Consider the following 24,342-nt stretch of genomic DNA (forward strand, 5'->3'; position numbering starts at 1 on the left):
TCATAAGGGCCAGTTACTCTGTTATCTTGCTTAGTAACATGTTAAGCCCAATGATTTATCCCTACAAGATTTCTACTTAATTGAACTGTGTTGAGCAAAATACACGGCTTTTCATTTTGTAAGAGAATATAAATGGCCCAGATGTTTTATTGCGAATCATTGATCTCTGTGTTCTTGGTGAAACACTATTATGAGCACTATTGTGAAGCAGCCTGGATTGCTATCGAGCCGTGTTGTTAAGGCTTGGTTTCCTTTGTAGACTATGCAGTTTAAATATGTAAACCCACATTATTCTCAAAGTAAAGGTGTCATTATTAATTATTATTATTATAGTACTTGAATTATTCATGGACATAATGAACGTTTATGTTCCGTACATGCTGAGAAACAGAAATGATAAAGCTATTTCCTGCATGGTGCTAGAGTCTGGAAGATGTTTTGAAGCAGTGTCTGTTTCTTGATGACTAGCTGTGATGGAATAAGGTACAAAAAAACATTTTCAAATTCCGGATGTGTGCACAATTGCACTTTAAATGCCACTGTTTCCCCAGGCCTTTTCAATTAAACACGTATTTGTCCCTTTTCTGTGAAAGGGCTTTGGTCTTGCATTGTGGCATGTTCAGTTTAAAAAAAAAAAAAAAGAATAAGATAAAAAACAAGAGGTCAGTTGATTGAGTGATGAATAGTGCTGGATCACTGAATGGTACATGTTAGTGAGCTATGTATCTATTAGCTGGATATGAAATGGGATGATTTTCAGCCATTTCTCCATCCTGGCTGATGTCAATGACACTTACATTTGCTCTGTGTTGATGATACTGATTGTAGTCTACAGCTGCGGCAATCTAATGCAATTTTCCTATTAATTAAGTGTCATTTGTTCTGTAATATAAATAGCAAGACGATAACTAGGGGAGAGACAGCATAGATCGGATAAGATATTTCCATCAGGCATTAATATTTGCAGCATCGGTCCTCCCTGCAGTCAGTCCAAGGCCAGTTTATATTCTCTGGACACAATCTTTTTTTTTTGTTTTAAGTTAATTAGTGGCACCATTAGGAGACAAACTCAAAAACAAAACAAGTTTTGCATCCTTGAGTTTCTCTGGTCAGGAAGGCAGTCTTTGCTGCAGTGAAAAATGTTATTTGTCAAAAAACCCAAAAACTGTTGATTTTCAGCAACTTGAAATGTTTAAACATTGACATTTTTGTACAAATTGTGTATGTGTGTATGCAGCGGAGTGTGGAGGCACTTTTAAGGGTGAGTCCACGGGGCGAATCCTCTCTCCTGGGTATCCCTTCCCCTATGACAACAACCTGAGGTGCACCTGGACAATTGAGGTCAACCCCGGCAACATTGTCAGGTAAGTTGCAAATGAATGGTCCTATAATACATGCATATTTATGCAGTAAGGATGAAAGTGTTTTCTGTTTTCTTTTTTTAACTCTGCCATTTATAATACTTTTTCTTTTTAGAAAAACATACAGTAATTCAGAATATTTTAATTAAGATGCATAATATTTACTATTAAGCATAATTTCTCATAAAATATGAGGAAACTGGGTACATATTTAATAATTGAACTGTTTTCATCAGCTTAAGAAACATATTAAGAATAATCACTTTTTTCAAAATCACTTAGTGGTGACGCCAAAGGGAATATGGGAATATGACATTATTGAGAAACTGCATTTAATACTGAAAGACTTCACAGAGAACTAAACTGATGTATGTTTATTTAACTGCATCCTAATTTAACTGAGGTTATCCTCATTTGGCCTGACTGCAAAAGACTTGAAGATGAAGACAACCCAAAAATGTTTTCACTCGAGTTGTAATCAGTCAAGATTCAAAATATGAAGACATCATCAAGAGAAACAGCCTGCAGCAGCAACATTAACGGTGACTGGAAGAGGGAATTTATAGACAGTGACAGCGCCCAAGGGAATATTCCTGGGACATGGAAACATTTATTTTGGTTCCTGAGCATCCAGTATTGCTATAAAATAAAATCTATTTTGGCTTTGAGGTCGAAGTAAACATGGTGTGATTCCTAATAAACAGTTTCATATTCTTTGTCCAAGAGGCTGCTTCTAGCCAGCCCTTGACGAGACTGCAGATATGTATCTGCTCTTGTTTTTCTAACTGACAAAAATCAATTGATGATAGAGAATCGCAACAGAAATGCCCAAAAGCACAGAGGACGCCGTTTCTCGATAAATCTCCCCTTTGTCATCACTTTAATCTTAGCTCCCATTTGAGTTGTCGTCTTAAAAATTCAACTTGACATTGGTGAATGAAAGTAAGCAGAATGACATCTCACTGTGCATGTTAACATGTTAGACTGGGTTGACTTAATCTGATAGAATTGACCTAAAGTTAAAGTAACAATCTCTCGCAGTCTCCAGTTTCTTGCATTTGACACGGAGGCATCCCACGATATCCTGAAGGTGTGGGACGGTCCTCCCGAGAACGAGATGTCTCTGAAAGAGGTTAGCGGCTCCCTGCTGCCTGAGGGAATACACTCCACTCTCAACATCGTCACCATTCAGTTCGAGACTGACTTTTACATCACCAAGTCTGGTTTTGCAATCGACTTCTCCAGTGAGTTTCTCCTTCCACGAATTTGCATTTATTTCCAGTGTACTTGCTTTGTGTTTCATGGTGTGTCAGTCACTTTTCTTGACAAATGCAGGAGTAAGTGATAATGAAATGACTTACTTTTATTTTATTGCCACTCAAATATTTTTATTTATATTATTCTGCCTGTGTTTGGTCTTTGTGGACAGAAATGTCAACAGTATTTGTGTGCTAAGTTATTCATCTGAAAACAATCTCTGTTAAGCAATACTATCAGACCTGAGTGAGGGAGCATTTGCGTGTATACACCTACACATCTTTTAATTTTCTGAGCAGCAGAATTAACTTCTAAAGATGTCCGTGGGTGCTTCTTTGTGTTTTCAGTCATACGCCAACCTGTTTGCAGTGATCTCACTTGGACAATGTTGCTCTTGCCTTTGTCTCTCTCTGGACATAAAATGAATCACTTCCTGCGTGCAGTGTGGGAATGTTGCTGGGCGACATGAGAAATAAACACCAACATACTGAGCAACACTATACGGTCATGTGGAGCCAATGGGTGTAATCAGCGTGGTGTCGTGTAGTGCATGAACATATTCCACATATATTCTTCAATTCACCGTAAAGCAATTTCACAGCTGTTATAATACTAATGTAGTCTACATGTTTTACTGACGAGTTGCTTCAAAACCATGAAGGTAAGTGTGTCGTGGCTCAATAAAATCTTACAAATGCTATGTGTGATAAATGTATTCATGTTTTCAGTCTCTTTAGTATACAAGCACAGTAGTCTAATGTGAAAATCAATGACATCAGATTCACTGCATGTGTTTAAAGCAGGAATCGATTCTTGAGATGCATACTGTACTTAAATACCCTGTTTGCCTCAGGCGAGTGGTTTTCAGAAACCCAAAGGATGACAATAGCAATTGTCTAGTAATCGGCAAGACTCCCTTCAATCATTTTCTCTATTATGAAATGTATTCTTAATGTTTGTTTAAATTTAATATAAACGTGGAAATATCAGCTATAAATCAGGTGCCAAATGCTTGGTTCTGTTAACTCAATATCCTGCCATCCTTCAATTAGCAACATTGTCTGGTGTTGTTATACTTGTATTCATTTACTATGTGGAATTGAGGTTAAGTGTCTCTTTATTTTAATTTTTTATTAAAATAGGCTTATTATGTTCCATTGTTACAAGTCACTGACTGCATTTGAAATCAAACAATTAAGAGGCATTGTTGTGCTGGGAGTGTCATTTATTTATCACTTGTAAAGCGCATTTATTCTTTTATTTCTTCATGTGTTTTTGATGTGTCTATATTTTGAAAGTAAAAGCAACAGTGCAGTGCCTCAATACCTAACTCTGTTACAGAATCTATCTCAGTAAAGTCTACATTTATCAGATTTTACCAACTCATACACAGAGCGCTGGGCTGCTGCACAGCTGTGGTTTAGGAAAACATGGCAGGATTTTGACTGATATCAGTCTGTAATCTGCTTTATGCTATAACTCTGTTTGAGCCACAGTTTCAGCTTGACAGCTGTCTACAATATTATATGAAACTGTGTATGCATGCCCGCTCTATCCTCAGCTCTTGGCCTCCCTGTACAATACGGGTAGATGTGGATTTACTGTTTATGTTTATGTGTGTTTCCCCTCAGGTTCGCTTGCAACAGCCTGCCGAGATCCAGGTATTCCCATGAATGGCAGTCGCAATGGGGAAGGACGGGAGCCTGGTGACTCGGTGACCTTCTCCTGTGATCCAGGATATGAGTTGCAGGGCGAGAGCAGAATCACCTGCATCCAAGTGGAAAATAGATACTACTGGCAACCCAGCCCTCCAAGCTGCATTGGTGAGGGAGATGGGAGGGAGTTGGAGAGAGTGGGACGTGTGTGTGTGTGTGTGTGGGAGATAGAGAGAGGTGGATGGATTGAAGGAGAGAGGAAGAGACGGAAGTGAAGGGGATCAGAGGGAAAGAGAAATGATGAAAGGAAAAGAGAACATGGTGTTTGTTTTCCTATTAACCGGCTGCAGCAGAGACTCTTATTCTCTCTTACTCATGTCTTAAAATTACGTGAAGGATAAACAAGAAGACTCTTCAGATATGTTTGAATTTTGGCAACCGTTGTGAGGACAAATCCGCTTCTGTAGTACTCTAATAGTAGAGCTTAACAGCTAATTACTTAACGATGCAATTACAAATAATTACACCAAGTAGGTCTACAGAAACCTCGATGCTCTTGAGTTGCTGCCAACTGGTCTGGATTTTTTTTTTCTCCACACTGGAAAGTGCCTGGAAGTCTCAAAAGGCGATTGAAAGATCACACAACTCAACGTAATGTTGATGTTGATGTAATGTTGATGTAAATGTCAGCTGTCCTTCTACTCATTTATCACACTAAATAACAGCAGCAGACTTTATCAGTGTTGCCATCCCTTCTGACAGCCCTTACTCTGTTCATCAAAAAAACATCAAATATATAATAATCCCTTCAGTAAAATCTCAATACAGACATTTCCAGATGTATGTATTGAATATTTCTAGTTTCAGTTTACATGTCCTGTTGAGTTCCAGCAGTCATGTGTTAAAAAGATTTTGTTTGTGATCACTGTGTGCATCTTTCTTAACCGTATTATCTTCCTTTTTTTTCCTTTCAAGCACCTTGTGGTGGGAATGTTACAGGATCGTCGGGATTCATCCTCTCTCCCAACTACCCAAATCCCTACCCACACAGCAAAGACTGTGACTGGCTTATTGCTGTACACTCAGACTATGTCATCTCTTTGGCTTTCATCAGGTAATATAAGCAATTTCTTTTAGCCACAATCTAAAACAGTACTCCTAAATGAAGAAAACAATTTGTCATATAGTTCTGTACAAAAGCCTGATGCTACTGTGCCATTACATTTGTTGTTTTTGCAATGCGGTAATGACCATAGAGAGTGTAATTATTTCTTTATCAGCTAATCCGAACCCATCCAGAAAAAAGGGAACATGTATTTAGAATTAAGACAAAACATTTTTCAGGTTTCTGCTATTTAAACAATTATTAATGAAATCCAGGATTTTAAGGTCCCTTCAGAAAATGAACTGTGCATCAGACAAACTGGTTGTCTCTTAAGTCTCTGGTCCAGTGGCTTACGAGATTAATCTTTCCTTAAATCTGTGGTATACTTGTAACCTACCTGAAGCAGAATGGAGTCAGTTCTCAGTGGATGCACAGCAACCTAGGCTGTGCTGTGGAATTGCTTGTTTTCTGCAGTGGAACCAGGTTTAACATCATATTATTGAGCAAAGTTGGCCATGTGTGTCAGGCAGAGTACCTGACTTTGAGCCCAGGTGTGGTGGGAGATAGGGGAGAAGCGGCAATGTCTCCACAAACACCCAGAGGGCGAGTATTCCTACCACTTTGCAGGAATGTAGTGAGACAAGCTTTCTGGGTGAATACTAAAAAAAATAAAAACCACAGGCAGAAATGTGTTTTTGAGTGCAGCTCATGTCCAAGGCTGAATGATACTCGGGCAACAAGCTTTACATTATTAATTGCAATCTCAGCATATAGCAGCAATGCTGGCAGAGGAAATGCAAATGTGCCTGAGGGCAATTCACATGGGCAGTCTTCTCTTGACACTCCCACTTTCCCACAGGGAAACTCCCTGAAATGTTTCTTTTTCAACTTTGTCCTTCAAAACGAACATCTAATGGAGTTACCTCAAAGCTGCTCTCTCCCTTGGGAATGCCAAATGAAAGGATGGAGTTATGATTTTAAATTGGTGTTGCCTTGATCTAACTCAAATGCAATTATCTCCAAGCTATTTACATTTTTGTCATAAACCACGCTCATTATTTTTCAAAACAAATGCTCCTCTCTCTCACTGCTGCATGTGATTTGATATACAGCGCTCCAATATGAAGCGATCCTTTTACACTGCATTGCCACTGCTCTCTGGGAAGATTTAATCTCCTCTCACCTCTTCGGGGAGATTTTTTTTTTTTTTTTGTATGTTTTTGTCCGGAGATGCAAAACAAATCGCTTGGCATGGCTCACATTTAGCACTGCAGTGCACACTAATTTTAAAACCTTAATGCCTTCTAAATCTCTCACAATCGGATGGACTTTGCCAAAATAATGATCATCTTATCTCTAATGTGCCTGTTTCTTTTACTTGTCGCAGCTTCAGCATTGAGCCCAACTATGATTTCCTGTACATCTATGACGGCCCGGACAGCAGTGCCCATCTGATTGGCAGTTTCCAAGACAGTAAACTTCCTGAGAAGATTGAGAGCACGTCCAACTTCATGTACCTGGCATTTCGTAGTGATGGCTCCGTGAGCTACACCGGCTTTCATTTGGAATACAAAGGTACCATGAAGGCCTGTGCGAGTGGATTTTATAGAATATGTAACAGCATGGGATTTTGAAACATACATTAATGAATTAGAAGAATAAAGTGTTTGGAGTATGCTACACTACACAATTACTTTTTGTATCATTTTGATGCCAGCTTTGAGAATAGCCTGTTTTTTGATTTAATTGAATTGATTTAATTGTATTCCTGTATTTATTGTTTCATTTTTATTTAAAGAAGAAAAAAAAAGGGTTTGGTTTAACCAAACAGACGTTTGCACCTTGTGGAACTCATATTTGTACCTTCAGTATTTCTGCCTGATTAGAAACCCCTCTCATCTGCACAGTTGTTCCTCATTTTAACATTTTTGTCTTTTCGATTGACAGCAAAATTGCGGGAGGCATGTTTTGATCCAGGGAATGTGATGAATGGCACTCGAATGGGCGCCGACTACAAGCTTGGATCAATGGTAACATTTCATTGCGAGGCCGGTTATCTGCTGCAGGGCTACTCCACTCTGACCTGCGTCATGGGCAACAGCAAGAGACCAGAGTGGGATAGAGCCAAACCAAGCTGTCAAGGTGAGAAGCAACATGCTGACTACAACAGAACACCTGAGAAGCAGCTAACTGCACTCCAGCTATTTGGTCAATATTTGATGCTGTGTGATACCACAATGGTACTGTGTAAAAATGAGTTTGAGCGTGTGGTGCACTGACTCCCTCGCAGCATGCAGGAACTGTAAACTCGGCCGAAAATATAGATCACTTACTGTTAGTGTTGATAGTCATTAAATACATTTAATCCACTGTGCAGACTAAGTCAGTAGTACAGCATAGGTAATAACTTGTAACACTGTATTCAAAGTTAAGGTCAGAAAGACATTTCTCTGCTAAGCATTATAACAATCTTGGCGCTCGACGTGAAATGTGTAATAGTTTGTAGTTTCTTAATAGTATCTGTAGTGTGTTTGGCCATTCTGAAAAACCATATTATAATAACATGTATATGCAGAAATACTTCACAGAACACAAGATAAAAATGACAGTTCATTTATGTAATAATTAGGAATGGGGCATTTTTTTTGTGATTTTGTGTCTGATAATGATATCACTAACTCGAGTACCTACCAATACTGATATTAGTCCGATGCAGTAATTTTAGACCATTTATGAACACATCTGTGTTGAGTCATTTTAAGGAAATGTAACAAATATTGTTCTCCCAAAAAGAAGAAATAAGCAGCTAAAATATGACTCAGCTTAAAGGCTTTTGCTGATTTTTATTTACATTTTTACAGCCTGTGCAAATTGAAGCATGCAATGTATTTTGGATTGTATCTGATTTAACATTTTCACCTGTCCGATATCGGATCCAGGGATTTTGACCGGTATCGGATCGATACCGCTTCCCATCCCTAATAATAATGGTAATAATAATATTGGCCTGAAACAGATTAATGATATGTATGGTCCTAACTTCACAAGAGAAGAGATGCACCTTTTTTTTATATTATTATAATAAATAATGATAATTCATGAAAGTATAAAAGCCACACCGTTTCATTGTTGACTGTGCCACATCTGCAGTGTGCGGTAGTTAAAAGTAGTAGTTAAAACACTCTAATGAAGTGCTGCTACAGTAAACTAGCTGATTTTTACAATTTCATTGTACTGCAAAGACCATAATATATTGTATAATGTCTAATAAATCGACTGCCTTCAGCAGGTCCAACATATGACCATCTTCTGTTCCTTTAATTTATTTTGCAGTTAGCTGAAATAATCGGGACAAAAGACTGATTCGGATTGTAGTTTTGCTTATCCCCATTTTAATTAAAAAATCAAGTATTCTTTGAGCATAACCCTATGTCTGTCTTTTATGTTCTAAAAGACTTTTCTGTTGAATCTGTCGTCTGTCCACATTTTAGCACTTTACTCAACGCATTTGGGGTGAATGAGCACTGAAAAGTATTCTTGAAAGGAAATCAAGTAATCATATCTTCCAGATTTAAATGACTGCTTCGTCTGTCATGCGTCACTTATTTAGTTCTGCTCTCTCTGTCTCTTGATGGACAGTTTAGTATGCCCTCCTTCCCTTCATCAGTGTTTGCACTGTCTGACAAATAAACTTATAGTCCTACTTGTCACCATGACGTATGTTTAGTCTAAACGGCAAAAGGCGAGTAACCAAACAGGGATACATTGCAAATCCCTTTTTTGTTCATTAGCCCGTCTTGCTTTGGTTCACCATCTCTGGCGAAACAACAGTGACATGTACATTGTGGAGGCCACGGGGGGTTTAGAGCAGTGACAGCTTCTCCTACAAATGAATGTGTGTTTGTTTACAACTGACGCTCCCACACCTGATGGCTCAGTCCGCGTGGTCTGAGGCGAGTTTGTTAGAGGGTCTCCTGGCAAATTAGGTACATCATTAACAACTTCAGATTGGACTCTGGGCTGTGGGACGCAGGTGCAGGACAGAACACATCTTATATTAATGAAACTAGTGCCAGTTGAATATTTGAATACACTGTTATGGTGGTGCAAGAATAATTTTGGGAGATATGAGCTTGCAGGGGGTTTGATTTTGTTTTTGTACTTTGGCACCCAGACTCTATTACTGCACACTAATCAAATGTATGATATTTTCAGAGGCTCTAATCAAATGTGTTAGTGCATTATTATGTAGCAACATCAAAACAATAGCATCTGGACTTTCTAGCAGTTCAGCCTGCTGACAGAAAGCCTGTTTTGGCTAAGGAGTTGATTTTAGAATTTCTCAATGTGCTGCTGGGTGATATGGTCTGATTAAAGTCACAGGAATGTGTGACTTTGTTGATTGATGGTGTTTTGTGTATTTTTCCTTGTTGGTTGGTTTCTTTTTTGGGTTGTAACCCCGTACACACAACTCCTTCTCAGTCTGTACTTTCCTTTTGAAAATGTCCCCAAAGTGTCTCAAAATGTCAAAGGATTTTATTATGCTGGTCAAAAATTAAAAGATCAATGGTCACTTCTCATCTCACTTTGTTGCCTGCCTGTGCACATGGGCCATTCAGAGTGAATGTGCTTGTTTGTATTTAATTGCTATTTTTCCCTAGGTATTATAAGCTGGTTGTTTCACATTTTGGTTGTGTTTATTTTCCTCTCTCCTGTGCAGCTCCCTGCGGAGGTCACTTTACAGGTTCAGAGGGAACTGTGTTGTCCCCAAACTATCCACATAATTACACCAGAGGCCAGAGCTGCGTCTATGACATCTTTGTCCCTGGGGACTTCGGTAAGCATTTTAAGCACTTTCACAGAGTTGCAGGAAATTGTTACTCGCGTTCTATTTAACTGCTACTGTCCTATACTATGGTTTGGGTGTCTGGAAATAATATAACATAAAAGGTGATGCCAGAGGGGGAGCATAAGAGAGCTAATTGTTTTTAGTCAATGAAACCAATTAAGAATGAAAGATATGCAGTGATTAAAGAAATTGAGGCTGACTCTCAGAGCTGATCTTAGGTGACAGACTACTACCTAACTAAACGCTCAGACTTCCCCGTAGCACTTAGTTTGCGTATCATTCATTACAGTATTTTGTACATTTGGCTGTTTTCTGTGATGAATACTGCCATTGACACTCAGTTTAAATGCTTGTTTGCTGGTAGATTAGCTTTGAGTTCCTGTAATAATGTACTTGTTTCTTATCTGAAAACTGATTTGTCATGATATAAAGTCAATGGTCGCACAGTTAATAGGCAAAGGTCAGGGATGACCCCTACTCTTGCTCCCAGTGGCGCGTGTCTGATAGAATCACATTTTAATCGATATCAAATGTTGGAAATTTACATTGATATCCTGGTTGGACTGTTTTCCACTCTTATGCTTGAATTGAAACACAACGAGAAGCAGCACGTGGGCTGTAAGGGAGTGTGAAGGTACAATATAATCAGGGCAAACAAAAATTGATTGTGCTGACATGAGAAATGCTCTGTACTGTAGGTAATGTAGGAGAGTAAGGTCAAGCGATAGAGGGCCGTGGGGAATAGATGGCGCGATGCACAGGTTCTTGGCTTTTCTAAGTATGTCTGTGTATATATATAATTCAACAAAGCTCTGTATGAGACCTTAATGCGCTTCAGCTCAATAGTCCATGTTAGTCATAAAGAGCTTGGGAAATCATGGGCTCTGGAGTTTTTATACTGTGAAACCCTGTTGTTTTAAAGCACAGGTTAATCCTGTGTGTGATGATCCAACATGACAGTTTACATCCCCTGTTGTCATATCCCACTGCTGAGTCCAGACATCCACAGGTTGTTGTTTTAAAAAAAAAAAATATTACATGCAAATGTAGCATTTGCTTACACTGCCTGCAACGGCTTAATGGAGTGTGGAATTTGTCAGCCAACATTCCCACATGGGCCTGCAGATTTATTCTAGGGACTGCAAACACAGAGGCCATTGAAAAGTCCCGCTGGTGATGAGCAAACTGCTGTGGTGTGTGTGTGGCTTGAGGGGAAATAGTGAGAACAATGAAGATTCATAACTTGGTCGGAGCAAATTTCAAATGTTTGGGACTATTAGTCCACATATGATGGCAATACGTTTGTAAATATCTAAACCATTTGCCTCTTTTTTTCCACTTCAATAGTGAGTCTTGTCTCATAAGCTCCCTGATATCAACTGTAATGACAATTTTAAATGTATCATGTTTTACATAACACCGTTTAGCAACAAGGGTACCCCTCTTACATATTTGTAAATCTGTATTTGAACCACTTCCTGTTCATCATGTGAGTCGAATTCAATTCAAGGATGGGTCTTTTATCAGGAGTATCATTTTAGTGATTTTCAACCTCAATAAGCCAAATAGAACAATGTGCAGAGAAATTCATTTTTGCCGGTTACAGCTTTGCTGCTGAGTCAAGCCTATTGGCAGTATGACAGCAGAAATCACATTTCAGTGTCTAGTATACAGGTAATTGAAATTTGTCAGTGCCTTGGGTGGTGTATGAAATGAGCATCTTAGCCTGTCCCGTATATGACTGATAGTGCACCATAAGCCATTGAGACACGGTGTCAGCCAGTTCAACCTGGCAGGAAAACCTCAGATGGAAATGTCATTTCGTGATTTTGTGCCAGTGACCTAAGATTTTTACACCTAGAGGATGGCTTCATGTAGATGTACAGTATGATTTCTTGTCAGTGTGCTGCTGCCTATACGTAGCTTATTATAAATCTATGTATTTTAAATACATTTGTGGCAGCACAACCAGGTTGACAGTGGTTTAGATCTTGTTAACTGGGCCTACTTGCCAGCTGTTACAGTCGAGCACTGCGATAAGTCATTATCTACTTTGAACTTTCACTTGTATATCCTAATTACATGATTTTTTTGCAAGTAAGTGCAATAATTAGCTTAATTTTTTTTTGTTTTGTCATCTGCACGGGGAGCACGGTTAATGCTTAATTGTTCTCCGGGAGGTTGTCAGTGAAGAGCATTGAGATGGCAGCTTGTTTTGTTATGAAAGTGCTAGATATTACATGGGTTGTAGATATTTTATACAATGTTATTTTAGTTCTTTCTTCTTTTTTGAATATTTAGTGTAACTGGCTGAACATGAAAGGGTTAATACTTCCCTATGTGTCTGTTTTTTTTCTGTATAGTGTGTATATATGAACATATTTTGCAGTTTTGCAGTGATAACCATTCATCCATAACAGCATAAACCATCACCTTAGTCACACACAGGAATTATAGCTTTTTTGCTAAGGGCTTGCTGGTCTCTCGTAACTCATATTTACAATGTGTATACTTGCCTTTACTCTTATCCCTGTGCTACGGTACATGTTTATATTTGCATTTATGTACTGTTTCACAGAAGGATGATCATAAAATGACAATAAAAACTGGTGCTTGAAGCACATTGTATGTACAGTCTGTAAAAAATACTCTACAAACATTTGTGAGCCTTCATTCAAGGTGCATCAATACTCAAGCTCTGCTCATAGCTTATTTTACTTTGCAGCATTCGGACGTCTATAAGATGCAATGTGCATCTGTCTTGCCCTTAAATGTTTAATTATTCTGACAGAAATAATGGTTGGAGTCATATTTCAAACAGTAACTGAGCTTCCTTTGAAGGAGCTGAATTATTCATGCCATTCAACCTTTTCCCTCTGGCACTGTATAAACATACAGTCATACAGTGCACCATGGGAATTCAATCTTGTTTACACCAAGTTCCGTGGCTATATTGTAGAACTTTTTGTCCTGTACATTTAGTAAGGTGATATTTTCTAACATATATACATGACTGAAAGTATAAACATTTTCCCAAACTAAAAGTGTGTGCATTTGTAATCAAACTTTTTAAGAAACGCACATTTATTTTTGACAGAAAATGTCAAAATGTGATTTTAGGTAACTAATAACTGTGTTTTAAGCCTATGTAGGTAATGTACTCTGTTTAAATACTCACCAAGCAAGCAGACTAAGATAAAGAAGTCTCAGTCTGTTGCTGCCTCACTAACAAATGTTTGATGGCTTTGAACATCAAGTATAGATCTAAAAAGTCTGTGATTGTCAGAATTCAGAAATCAATTAAAAAAACGATTGCAAACACGCTGCAGTAACAATTTACATTAACAGTTAACATTCTTCATGTACCAAAAAGTTGTTTTTGTTTTTCGACAGATCACAGTATAATAGTATAATAACACATGGTCTTCAAAGTTGCATTATAGTGAATAAATGGTGAATTGAATTCCATACAAACAACATTAACTCACCCCTATTTATCTGCCCAAGGCATTTTATAGTTCCAGTGCATATGTCTGTATGATAGGAACACCAACATATGCATAATGGTTGCCACAGAATGTGTCAGGAGGCGAAACAGGAGCACTGACAGATTGCGGTAATAAATCTCAGCCGTAACAAGATGGACAGAGAACGAGTGAGCGAGACTGTGAAAACTGCAAGAGGTAAAGGGAGAGATTCTAACAAGGAGATGGAGGCACATAGATCTTAGCGGAATGTGAAAGTCTCAGGGAGAACAATTTAGATGTAGAGTGTGATAATGAGTGAGAGAGTTCTAATGAGCGAGACAGGAATGAGAGAAGAGGGAGTGTGAAACAGAGTGCTGCTGAGTAAGATCATAATAACATTGACCCCGGGGGCTGATTGTTGACTCATCAGCAATGTTTGCTGGAGAGTAAAATTATGCTTAGGGCACTATAGTACACGACTAACTACATCCCCCACAAAAAAAACATAACCTTGTCACTGTTCCTCAGCTTACAATATAAACAGTATACTCTAAAATGAACTTTACTCTGGTCCAAATTTGACTTGAAAGGAGTTTTTTTGCCATGGGGCTCCAAAGATGCTTACACAGTGTGTGTGTGTGTGTGTGTGTGTGTGTGAGACTACAGTGACTTAATTGCACGTTATGTCGATGATTTCCTGTGTACCCATCATTTAAGTCCAGTGGTGTGTGTTCCTCATCAAATAAGACTCTGGCGAGGGCTAAACAAGTACAATGAGATTATAGCTAAACAAAAAGTTCAGTTAAAATTGAATCAGAAATGTATCGAGTTACGTCTTCCTCATTTCTCTCCAGGAGTGACCGAGACGTTAAAAAGAAAATGTTTTTTTCCACAAGGGAAATGCAATTTGCACAGGTCAGTAACAAACAATGAAGATCGTAAATGAATCAATAAATCGTCAAAACTGTTCAAACCATATTAAGAGATAAGGATTTGAAAGATGTATGTTAATGTGTTTTGTGTGTACACTATGTTTGTACCTGTGCATATGTACCTGTCTTAGGCCACATTAGATTTGTCTTTTTTGCAACAATTTAATGGCCATATAGGGCCATACGGGTGGTATAGTGGTTAGCACTCTTGCCTTTGCAGCAAGAAGACCGGGGTTCGTAACCTGATCGGAATAAGGGCTTCTTTGCATGGAGTTTGCATGTTTTTCCCTGTGTGTGTGTGCGTGGGTTTTCTCTGGGTTCTCCGGTGCACAGTCCACAAACATGCAGGCTTGGGGATCAGGTAAATTGGACACTCTAAATTGGCCATAGGTGTGACTGTGGATGATTGTTTGTCTCTATGTCCCTGTGATGGACTGGCGATCTGTCCAGGGTGTACCCCGCCTATCGCCCTATGTCAGCTGAGATTGGCACAGCACCCCTGCCACCCTCATGTGGAGGATAAAGCGGTAGAAGATGGATGGATGGCACTTTATAGTTTGGCTTACTTGAAGCACTTACTTAGTTCTAGCTCTTGTTTGTACCCAAATGTTGAAATGCACTTATTTGTAGGTCGCTTTGGATAAAAGTGTCTGCTAAATGACATGTAATGTAATGGATAATGACCATACTGGTGTAAGTATTTCTATACCACCTTCACTACTCAAAGCTACTTTACATACACTTACACGTTCATACAGTACTTCACGTTCTACCACAACCTGGGGTGAAGTGTCTTGCCCCGGGGACACATTACAAACAAAGCTGGGAATTTTGAATCTTGCCCTTCTGGTTGAAAGAGGACTCGCTCTACCACTGAGCCCACTAATTGGAAGACATAACATTATGGGAAACATGTTTGTAGTTTTTCCTGAAGAATAACAGCTTCTACATGTTAAATATTTAGTGTGAATTACCGTGATGCTTGAACAAAATCCCAACAGTGGCTCTCTTAAACCTGGAGTGGAACCCTGCCCTCACTGGTAAAACCTGTGTTTGTCCTACTAATTCATATCAGAAAACTATCTGCTGTGGGCAGATTTATTTAAGACGTGCTTGAGCATTACATACACATGTTGAATGAGTTAAACTCATTGACCATTTGTTGTCTATCCACGTTCAGTAACTTCATTCCTATCCCAATGCCAGTGATCACAGAATTTGACAGGCATAAAAACAACAAAGCTGGTGGTGCCCTGAGAATAGTGTGCAAGTACGTGTGGATGGAGGTAGTAAACACATGTCCAATTTTAGGTGGTGGTGGGGGGGGGGGGCAGGGGGACTCTTGTGAATAAGCAGAGGGGATGAAGCCGGCCCTGCCCATGTTTATTTTGAATGCACAGGCAGCATATTTATACCCAGAAGGCAGGATCTGGAAGCTGGTGCTGAGGTTATGGGTTGAGTCACATACAACTTTCAGTCCACAGTGGGGTGTTTCTACCCAAGATAGTTGCCTAATGGAGTGGATGCAGCGCGTGCCAAGGTGCAGCCATGCTCATACTTCACTCGGAAAAAGGGTTGATGCAATTTCTCTGTGATAACAGGTCATTAAAAATATATGCGTCTGTGCTGTCCTACAATCCCCCCGGTTTCAGTAAATGAGGCTTGTATACTGTCACGGCCCTGATCCTCGCAGGGACTGTGCTGCCACAAAACAAAGACGACAGGTAGCTCTTCAATAATTCATAGCCAGAAGGACAAACATATGCTGCAGTTTTGTTGCCTTTTTTTTGGAATGCCTTGGTTTTAAGTCTGTTAAACACTCTGCTTTGTGTTTATTTTGCCCAAAGGCACATGTGCTGTGGCTTTGGGTAAATATACGGTGGGCTTGCATTACAGTGCAGTGACGTAAGCACTTGATTTTCACTGCATGACATGATGCTTATAGTGGATATATCAGTAGACATGTTGTGTTTCCCCCTCTTTTCATTTTCTACATGTACATAACGTTTATCCTGAATTATCTGTGTTTTTGTGAAATTTGACAATTAGAAAATAATTAGTTCTACTTATCGCCTGATACATTTCTTTGCACCTGTTTTTCAAGAATGTGCAGTTTCAAAGTTTTGAATCCTGTTTAAAGGCAGGACTCGGACATGGGGAAATTGGTGAAGATGCACAAACGCTGCGATGGGAAAAGGTTTTTGTGATTAAAGTTGCTTCTGCTTCAACACATTTCAGATGATAGTAAGAGGGAGATCAAGACCAGGTGGTCAAGGTGCACTGATCATCTTCCACTGGGTACCTGAAAACAAGAGCCTGTTATGACTTTATACTTTTTGATGAATACGCCACCAAAACTGCCTTGTCAACACAGTTTGAGAGCTTGTTTGCTGGCTAGGCTTTGTCGAGTGTAAGCCATACGTGAATTAAATGTAATAAAATTGAATTGCTGCAGTAGAACCACTTAATATAAATTTGAATAGTTAATCATAAATCCTCTATTTCAGGATCATGGTGTCGCATAACACAAACACATAATCTGTTCCGTGAGTCTTGCAATTTGAGGATGTTGTCGGGTAAGCTGTGCTGTTGTTGATTGTGGGTGATAACAGTAACATCAGCTGGCAAATGGTTCAGTATGGGTCTGTCTCACTGTTACAAGTGGCACACAGATAAGTCATAAACTGAATTTTGATGGAATGAATTCTGTGGGATTGATGGATTCTTGTGAATCAAATGTTATAGGGAAGAGATGAACCAGATGCATCATTAGTCTCTCCTTGGCTAAATTTAGGTCTAATTCTAGTCAAGGAAGATATGGAAAAGGTTTTCATTCAATGCCGGAACCTGTTGAGTCAAACGTACCAACCTGGTCGTGTTGGTAGATAATTATAAGTATTTACATCTGAAGCTGTGCCATGTAATATAATGTGTATATATATTATAGGGTGGTTTTTAAATCAGCTATGTGAGAAAAAGGGGTTCATGCAGGACTTTGGGCCTTTGCTGCATTGCAATAGATACAATATAATGGTAGGTTATAGTTATTATATACAGTTATTTATTGAAGTTTTATTTAATTTTTAAATATTAATTACCAGACACTCTGGTAAGGTACTTGTTTTTGTTGTGTTTATTTCGCAATGAGCTACATGTAGTGAGGTCTTTCTGTGATTAAAAGTGACACTACTGATGAACATAACCCACAGACATGTCAGGAGCAGAGTGTTTCATTAGCAACAGATTTTTTTTTATAAGCATTATACACTCGTGCAGGTTAGAAAAGACATGCTGTCAATTAACAAAACTCATAAGAAGCAATGCAGATGTTCAGAGATTAATTTCATTGAAGTTCATTGGAAATCTGATCATTTTCATTTCACATTTTCCGAATTGAACGACTCAGCAACTTCTTTGTCACATCTTATAGAAAAACAAGGACACAGGTTTTTTTTTCCCTCTTGCAACCTGCATGTGTAAGCAAGATGAGGGGGTTCTTGGTGCAGAGGTTCTTGCTGGGCTGGCAAACGTGTTTTATGATAAGACTTCAGCTACACACAAAATACAAGTGTTGGCCATGTTCGTTCATTCTGAAAGATTAAATAGCAGAGGAAGGAGAGATGGAGACTGAAGGAGCCTTTCTAAGATTATGACATTTCCCTTCTTTGTTGTATTGTAATGATCCTATCTGATCTGCAGTATATGCCTGTGGTATTTGATGGGGAAAGCACTCCATCCCAAAAAGAAGCAATGAAAACCCAAGTTTACAACAGCGGGGCCTGGATAGCACCAAGCCAATCAGATATGTTGTCTGTTTTCCTGCCTCTGCTGCCCTTGTGCTCTGTGGCCATCTCTCTAACACATTCTCTGGTATTTTTTTTTAGCTTAATAAATGCACATTTAGTCAAACTGAGAGCCAGTCCCTAAATCCACTCTCTGGCCTGACATGTTCTTATTAGGTATGTTATGTTGGGCACAATATGAACTGCACTAATCTGATGTAGCCATTCATTTCTTAATTTCCACTGATGTGCCACTGGTTTCTTTCATATATTGAGTGCTTAAAATGTCTTAGACCACCACCCACAGCCACAGCTGCACTAAATGAACAGCATTGGTAATTATCAAATCATGTTTTATGTTTCTGTAATGGTTAATATGCCACTATGTAGAAGCCCTTTAACCAAAATGATATTTTTAATGTTAAACTATAATTGTTATTATGATCCATGAATTTTCAAATGTACTTTTTTACAAAAAAGGAATAAATTATAGTAAAGCGTATTCTTATTTCTTGATAAAGATGTCAAATTATAGTTATTTACTTGCATTCCTGGACAGAAAAATTAGTTTTAGTGGTTGAACGTTATGCTTGATTAATTTCTGACTTCTCAGAGAAGCCCAGTGAGCCGTATCTAGATAAGTATTATCTAGATAATTATTTTGTTTTTTTTACAAAAGCAAAGCTATGTGATAGTGTATTACCAGAGTAAACTTGGTTTCTGCAGTCCTGCAGCTCACATTCACTCGCTCTCACAGATGGGTCTTGCCCTGCTCCTTTCATACCGATTACCATCCATCGTAAGACTGGTCAGGCCAGTCACAACCGTTTATCTAAAATGGGATGGGTTTGATATGATGACTGGAAGAGGGAAAATGCACTCCCCCAATGGGAGTGCATTTTTATTTATAAGCAAGATTGCTGCTGCCGTTGTTGAGAGATCTGTTCTAGTATGGAATCGGTCTTAGATGGACTGGACAGTATTTTTCTTTTTGTTGCGCTGATTGGTTGTAGCGCTTCTCTGCAAACATTGATAACACCAATCAAAAATAAACCTAGTGATTCGGACCCATCAGCAGTTCTGAATAGTCATAGAATATAGTGAACATTTAAAATGAATACAAATATCAATATGAAATATAATAAGTCAGATTGCGTCAGACATGAAATGCAAACTTACTTTTTATTTTCAAATACTCCAGAATCAAAAACACCGGGGTTCAAAAGCCACCCATTGGACCTGGACTGAACTGAAAAATAGACTTGTCTGCCAGGTACATGCAGCACAGGTTGTTTGTTGTAGACTAATGGTTTAGAGATGTTGACATGTATTACTCTGCCACCTGAGCGTCATTCAGACACCACAGCATACTTAGACATTGTTACCGACTAGGCGCATCAATCCGGCACCACAGTCCTCGTCTTTTAAAAATGGATACTTCCAGGAGGAGACCGAGTCTTGTCACAAAGCACTCGTCAGCCTAAAATGGTTCCAGGAATATGACAGTGATTTTAATTTACTTCACCAACCTGCACTTTTTCCAGGTCCCAGCCCAATAGAGTGCTTTTGAGATGTGTTGGCAATGGATTTTCACTGTGTGAATGTACTAGTAAATATCTGCAGTAACCCTGTGTATTGACTCAGAATAAACCAAGTAGTGGGAACTGTCATTTTATTTAATCCTTTCCTAAAGGAACAGTTTAGAAGCAAGTCTCTTCTTTCACCCCATGTTTTGTAAAGTATATCTTCTCAAGTTAATATTGAAGTGTTGACTGCCTATGACTGAGCTCTTCTTACAATCCATCCATTTCTGTAAATGACTCTAATATATGACCACTTGATTGCTTTAATCACTTGATTTATTTTAACATCCCCTTGGCTCCATTAATATCTAGTAGAAACCACCAAGGTTAGTAGACAATATTAAAACCCTATTGTCACATTTTTCAAAATGACACCTAGAAGTTACCCAAAAATAGATGTTCATCTTATCAAAGGAAAATCGACCTGTAATTGTAAATTTTTGCATTATCAGTGTCCAACAGGCAAAGTGACATCAAATACAGCGAAGTGCTAATATCACAATTTAATACGCAATGAGGTATGGGATCAAAGCAGCTTAACTGCTTCAGGATAATTCAAGGTGAAGATGCAGACATGAAAGCGCTGTCCATTGTCCAAGTGTATAGAACCATGACTAGGCCCAGAGGACAAAAGATTCATCATGTTCCTGCATAAATTAGGGTAACAAGTTTACAGTGATTTATTGACTTAATATCTGGATGTGATTACAGCAAAGGGGCAGATTGGAGTCACGCATGGCTGGCTTTGGATTAGAGGTAGAAATGAGCGACACTGCGCTTGTGAGACTGTGTAAATGTGCTTCTGAGTTTGTTTGTGTGTGTGTGTGTTCACAAAGGGGGTGTGTAGCTTCTTTCACACAGCACAGCGTTGGTATGCTAATACCACAGCAGTGAGCTGTCCCTAAGGGTAAAATCATCTCTTATTCAGGCTCTAGTTCAGCCATAGGCGTTCTCACTACTCAACAGATAAAGGAACAGCTCTGCCTGTGCTGCACTCTCTCTCTCCCTCTCTCTCTCTCTCTGTGTGTGCGTGATTGTGTCCACATTTGAATTTTTGTTTTTCTGCTCTGTCAGTGTTTTTGGTTTGTCATTTGTCTTTGCTGTTCAATCTATTTTATGTCACACAAAAGAAGTAAGGCACCCTTATTATAAAAACATGGCGTATGTGACATCCATCCCCAATTTTCCTACTTTCTTCTTGCTTCACATCTTCACTAATGTCATTTAGCTGCTGGCTTTGCAGTTGGTCCAAGCTGCCATCTCTTGGGACACAAGGTACAGCAGTGTCTGCAGTGGCTGTTCAGGAGCATTTAGTCTCTCAGTTTTATTTTCTCTTTTTCTCTCACTCATGTCTCCCTTGGTTGTGTGTGTGGGTATAATGGTTTACAGTGCTGTCTGTGATGTTACCTGCCAGAGGAGATCCACACTGATATAAAGTGAAGATGATGGGAAGCTCCTACATAATTCATAGTCAGGACAAACATATGCTGCCATTCTTTTTTATCTTTGCATCAATTACCAGTGCTTTGTAAACACCTTTTCAGGTGGATATTTTGTGTATTTTGCCTGAAGGCACATGAATGTAGCCATCCCATTGGTGAGAGCTATTACAGGGTGAAAACAGCTGGTTCCTGTTTTTGAGTTAGCAGTTTCAGCTATTTGAAACCTGTTCGTCACAACATGGCCCAATTATACTGCAGTTACCATAGGACAGTTAACATTGACTGACCAGTTAGGTCAGCCAATTTCAAAACTGTTAAACATATTACTTTTTATGCCATGAAATGTTGTTGACGGCAACTTCTGCCGTTTTTATTATTGATTATTCAGAATACTGCTTAGTGCACAAATTGACAAATATGAGAACTGGATGGATGAATAGATGTGTGGTTTGATAACGCTTATTAAAAAGAACAGCAAAATGTCTTTATATGCTAAAGCTATGACTTTATTTATCTTTTTCAATCAGTCCTCAACAAACTGGATAATTAAAATGATATACAACAGCTGACAATTCATATTCACTGAAACACCCGCAATATAGATAAAAACTCCGAGGACAAGATTCAGGTCATAATCCAACCATTCTTATCCATTGAGACCCCCCCCACACACACACACCAACAGTTAATTGGAAAATTAAATCAGGACATTCATTAATTAATTTTTAAGCTCAATATCACATGTTTTAGTAGTTTCACTCCCTGCTTTATACTGAGGATAAGATTTAATTATGGCTTTTGTGATAAACTATAATCTCATTTGACATGTCATTAAGTAAAGGCAATTTATTTGAAATAATGGACAGGAGTATAGAAAAATTTGAACGGTGGCAACAACTGGAAGCATTTGATGTTTTTCGGCATCATGTTGTCACTTAAGTATCCCAAAAAAGTTGGCGTCACCGAATCTGTGTGAAACCGACGCTCTTTGTGAACAAGCATTGCGCGTTCCTGTGGAGGGAATTTTGAAGAAAGGGTCTTGGACGTTTGAATTCCAAGTTCCAGTTTTTCCAGGATCTCCAACCCTGCCTTTAAATGAGTAATGAGACAACTCAAAAAAATGCTGATGTACGCGGAATTGGATACTGTCAGCTTGTGGAGCAAATGACCAAAAAGCGTTCACAAAATGAAAGAACACTAATAATGTCAGTTTGCTGCCTAGGTAGCTAATTATATGTCCGCTGCAGTACATTAATCAGCATAATCATACCTGCAAATATCACTCCGGTCTGGATAGATGCTGCTCTGGTTCTTCTTCATTACCTCTGCTAGCAGTCTGCCCTTGTAACCTAGAGTATAAAATGATTTACTCATTCTCCTGCTGATACTGAAGCTCAGTTTCCAGCTGCTGCCGATCGAATATACTGTATATGCTCCTCCTGCACCTGAGACATTTCTGATATTTCCCCATAGACTTTTTTTTTCTTATTAAGGTAAAAAGAAAAGAAAAAAGCACTGAATTTTTAATAGTGACACAGCATTTTAGACTACAAAAAAGATCAAATGTAATAAATGCAGTATCAAATGTAATACATGTAGTATCAGTAAATGCAGTATCATCAGTAAAAAAAAAAGAGAAAAATAATTCAAAGGAATACCTAATTATTAGTTGTCTTAAAATCTCACAGAAAGGTCTACATCAGATTGGTGTATGCTAATTTGTAAAACTCTATACTTAGTGTTGGTGTTTCAACATTATTGTGAAATTGATATTTTGAGGACTTGACAAACAGATCCCATTTAGGTCCATGCCGAGTCTCTGTGGATACAAGGCTTGTGATGTGTTAACATCTCCTTGCTGCAAAGTGACAGAGCTGGTTTATATCCATAAAAAATTGGACAACATTTCTCAGCACAAAGGGAAAATAACTTAAGCATTCCAATATCCTCAGGTTCTGTCTCTCTTGTGCATGCACGCACGCACACACACACACAGCAGAACTCATTAAATGATATGGTTTTCTCTTGTTTGTGATTCGTCAACATTTCACCATCACTAATGAAATAAAGCAAACCCGTATCATGTTTTGTAAATGGTGCTAATGTGGAAAACATTTCACCTGTATTAAAATGGTTTGAAACAGACAGTTAATTGTTGCTATAGGTGGCACCACATATTTACGCGAGCAATTAAAAGTGTGTTCAATGAACAGTGGAACCAACAAATTCAGAATAAATGGAAAATAAGTCTCCCTTCATGTGAATTGAATTGGTCCATTACATTGAGGTTCATTACATACTGCATTCTGTCCACTTCCTTGTGAAACAAGTGAACAACTGTGCTGCCATTGCATGTGTTAATGTCAGCAGTGTTTTTAAACAAACTAGGCATGTCAGATTGGCAAAGTCAAATTTACCAAAGACACTTGAGATTTGCTTAATAGATTTTCCTTTTATTTTAAGTCTGTGTGTGTAAGAGAAATGTAAAAGGTGTTCTTAATTACACTGCGTACATGACTCTTTAAGCTGAGTAGTTCAGTCAAAACAATGGTGTTTTTAAAAGGAAAGCTTTGAAAGATTGAAACGTAAAATATTTATATTCATTAAATTAAATCTAGCTTACCTGGTAATTGACTTCTAAGGACAATGAAAACAATGAACAATGAAACGGGCTCAAGGCTGAACATTTTTGATTGCCACAAAATCCACTATCGTTGTTTTTATTTACCCTTTTCTTACTCGGTTCTTTGTCTCCATTCTACTTTGTTGCAGTGCTGTTTGGCCAGTTTGTGGTTTTCCAGACTTTGAACAGTGATGTGGTCGAGATTTATGATGGATCATCTGCAGACTCAGCTCTGCTCTCCTCCATATATGGATCACATTCAGGTAAAAACATAGCCCTTAAGTCA

At 38.6% G+C, this 24,342-nt stretch overlaps 1 protein-coding gene across 3 annotated transcripts in view; it reads left to right on the forward strand.

Moving 5' to 3' along the window:
• LOC131471417 (CUB and sushi domain-containing protein 3-like) overlaps positions 1-24,342 on the forward strand; it is a 193,968-nt gene that overhangs the window by 90,039 nt on the left and 79,587 nt on the right. For all 3 annotated transcript variants that reach the window (XM_058647955.1, XM_058647957.1, XM_058647956.1), the window contains exons 25-32: positions 1,238-1,364; positions 2,403-2,605; positions 4,250-4,441; positions 5,249-5,387; positions 6,766-6,953; positions 7,326-7,520; positions 10,099-10,215; positions 24,206-24,319. In XM_058647955.1, the coding sequence (XP_058503938.1) occupies positions 1,238-1,364; positions 2,403-2,605; positions 4,250-4,441; positions 5,249-5,387; positions 6,766-6,953; positions 7,326-7,520; positions 10,099-10,215; positions 24,206-24,319 (1,275 nt within the window). The remainder of the gene's footprint in view (positions 1-1,237; positions 1,365-2,402; positions 2,606-4,249; positions 4,442-5,248; positions 5,388-6,765; positions 6,954-7,325; positions 7,521-10,098; positions 10,216-24,205; positions 24,320-24,342) is intronic.

This window comes from Solea solea, chromosome 13 (assembly GCF_958295425.1).
Source record: "Solea solea chromosome 13, fSolSol10.1, whole genome shotgun sequence".
Taxonomy (NCBI): Eukaryota; Metazoa; Chordata; class Actinopteri; order Pleuronectiformes; family Soleidae; genus Solea; species Solea solea.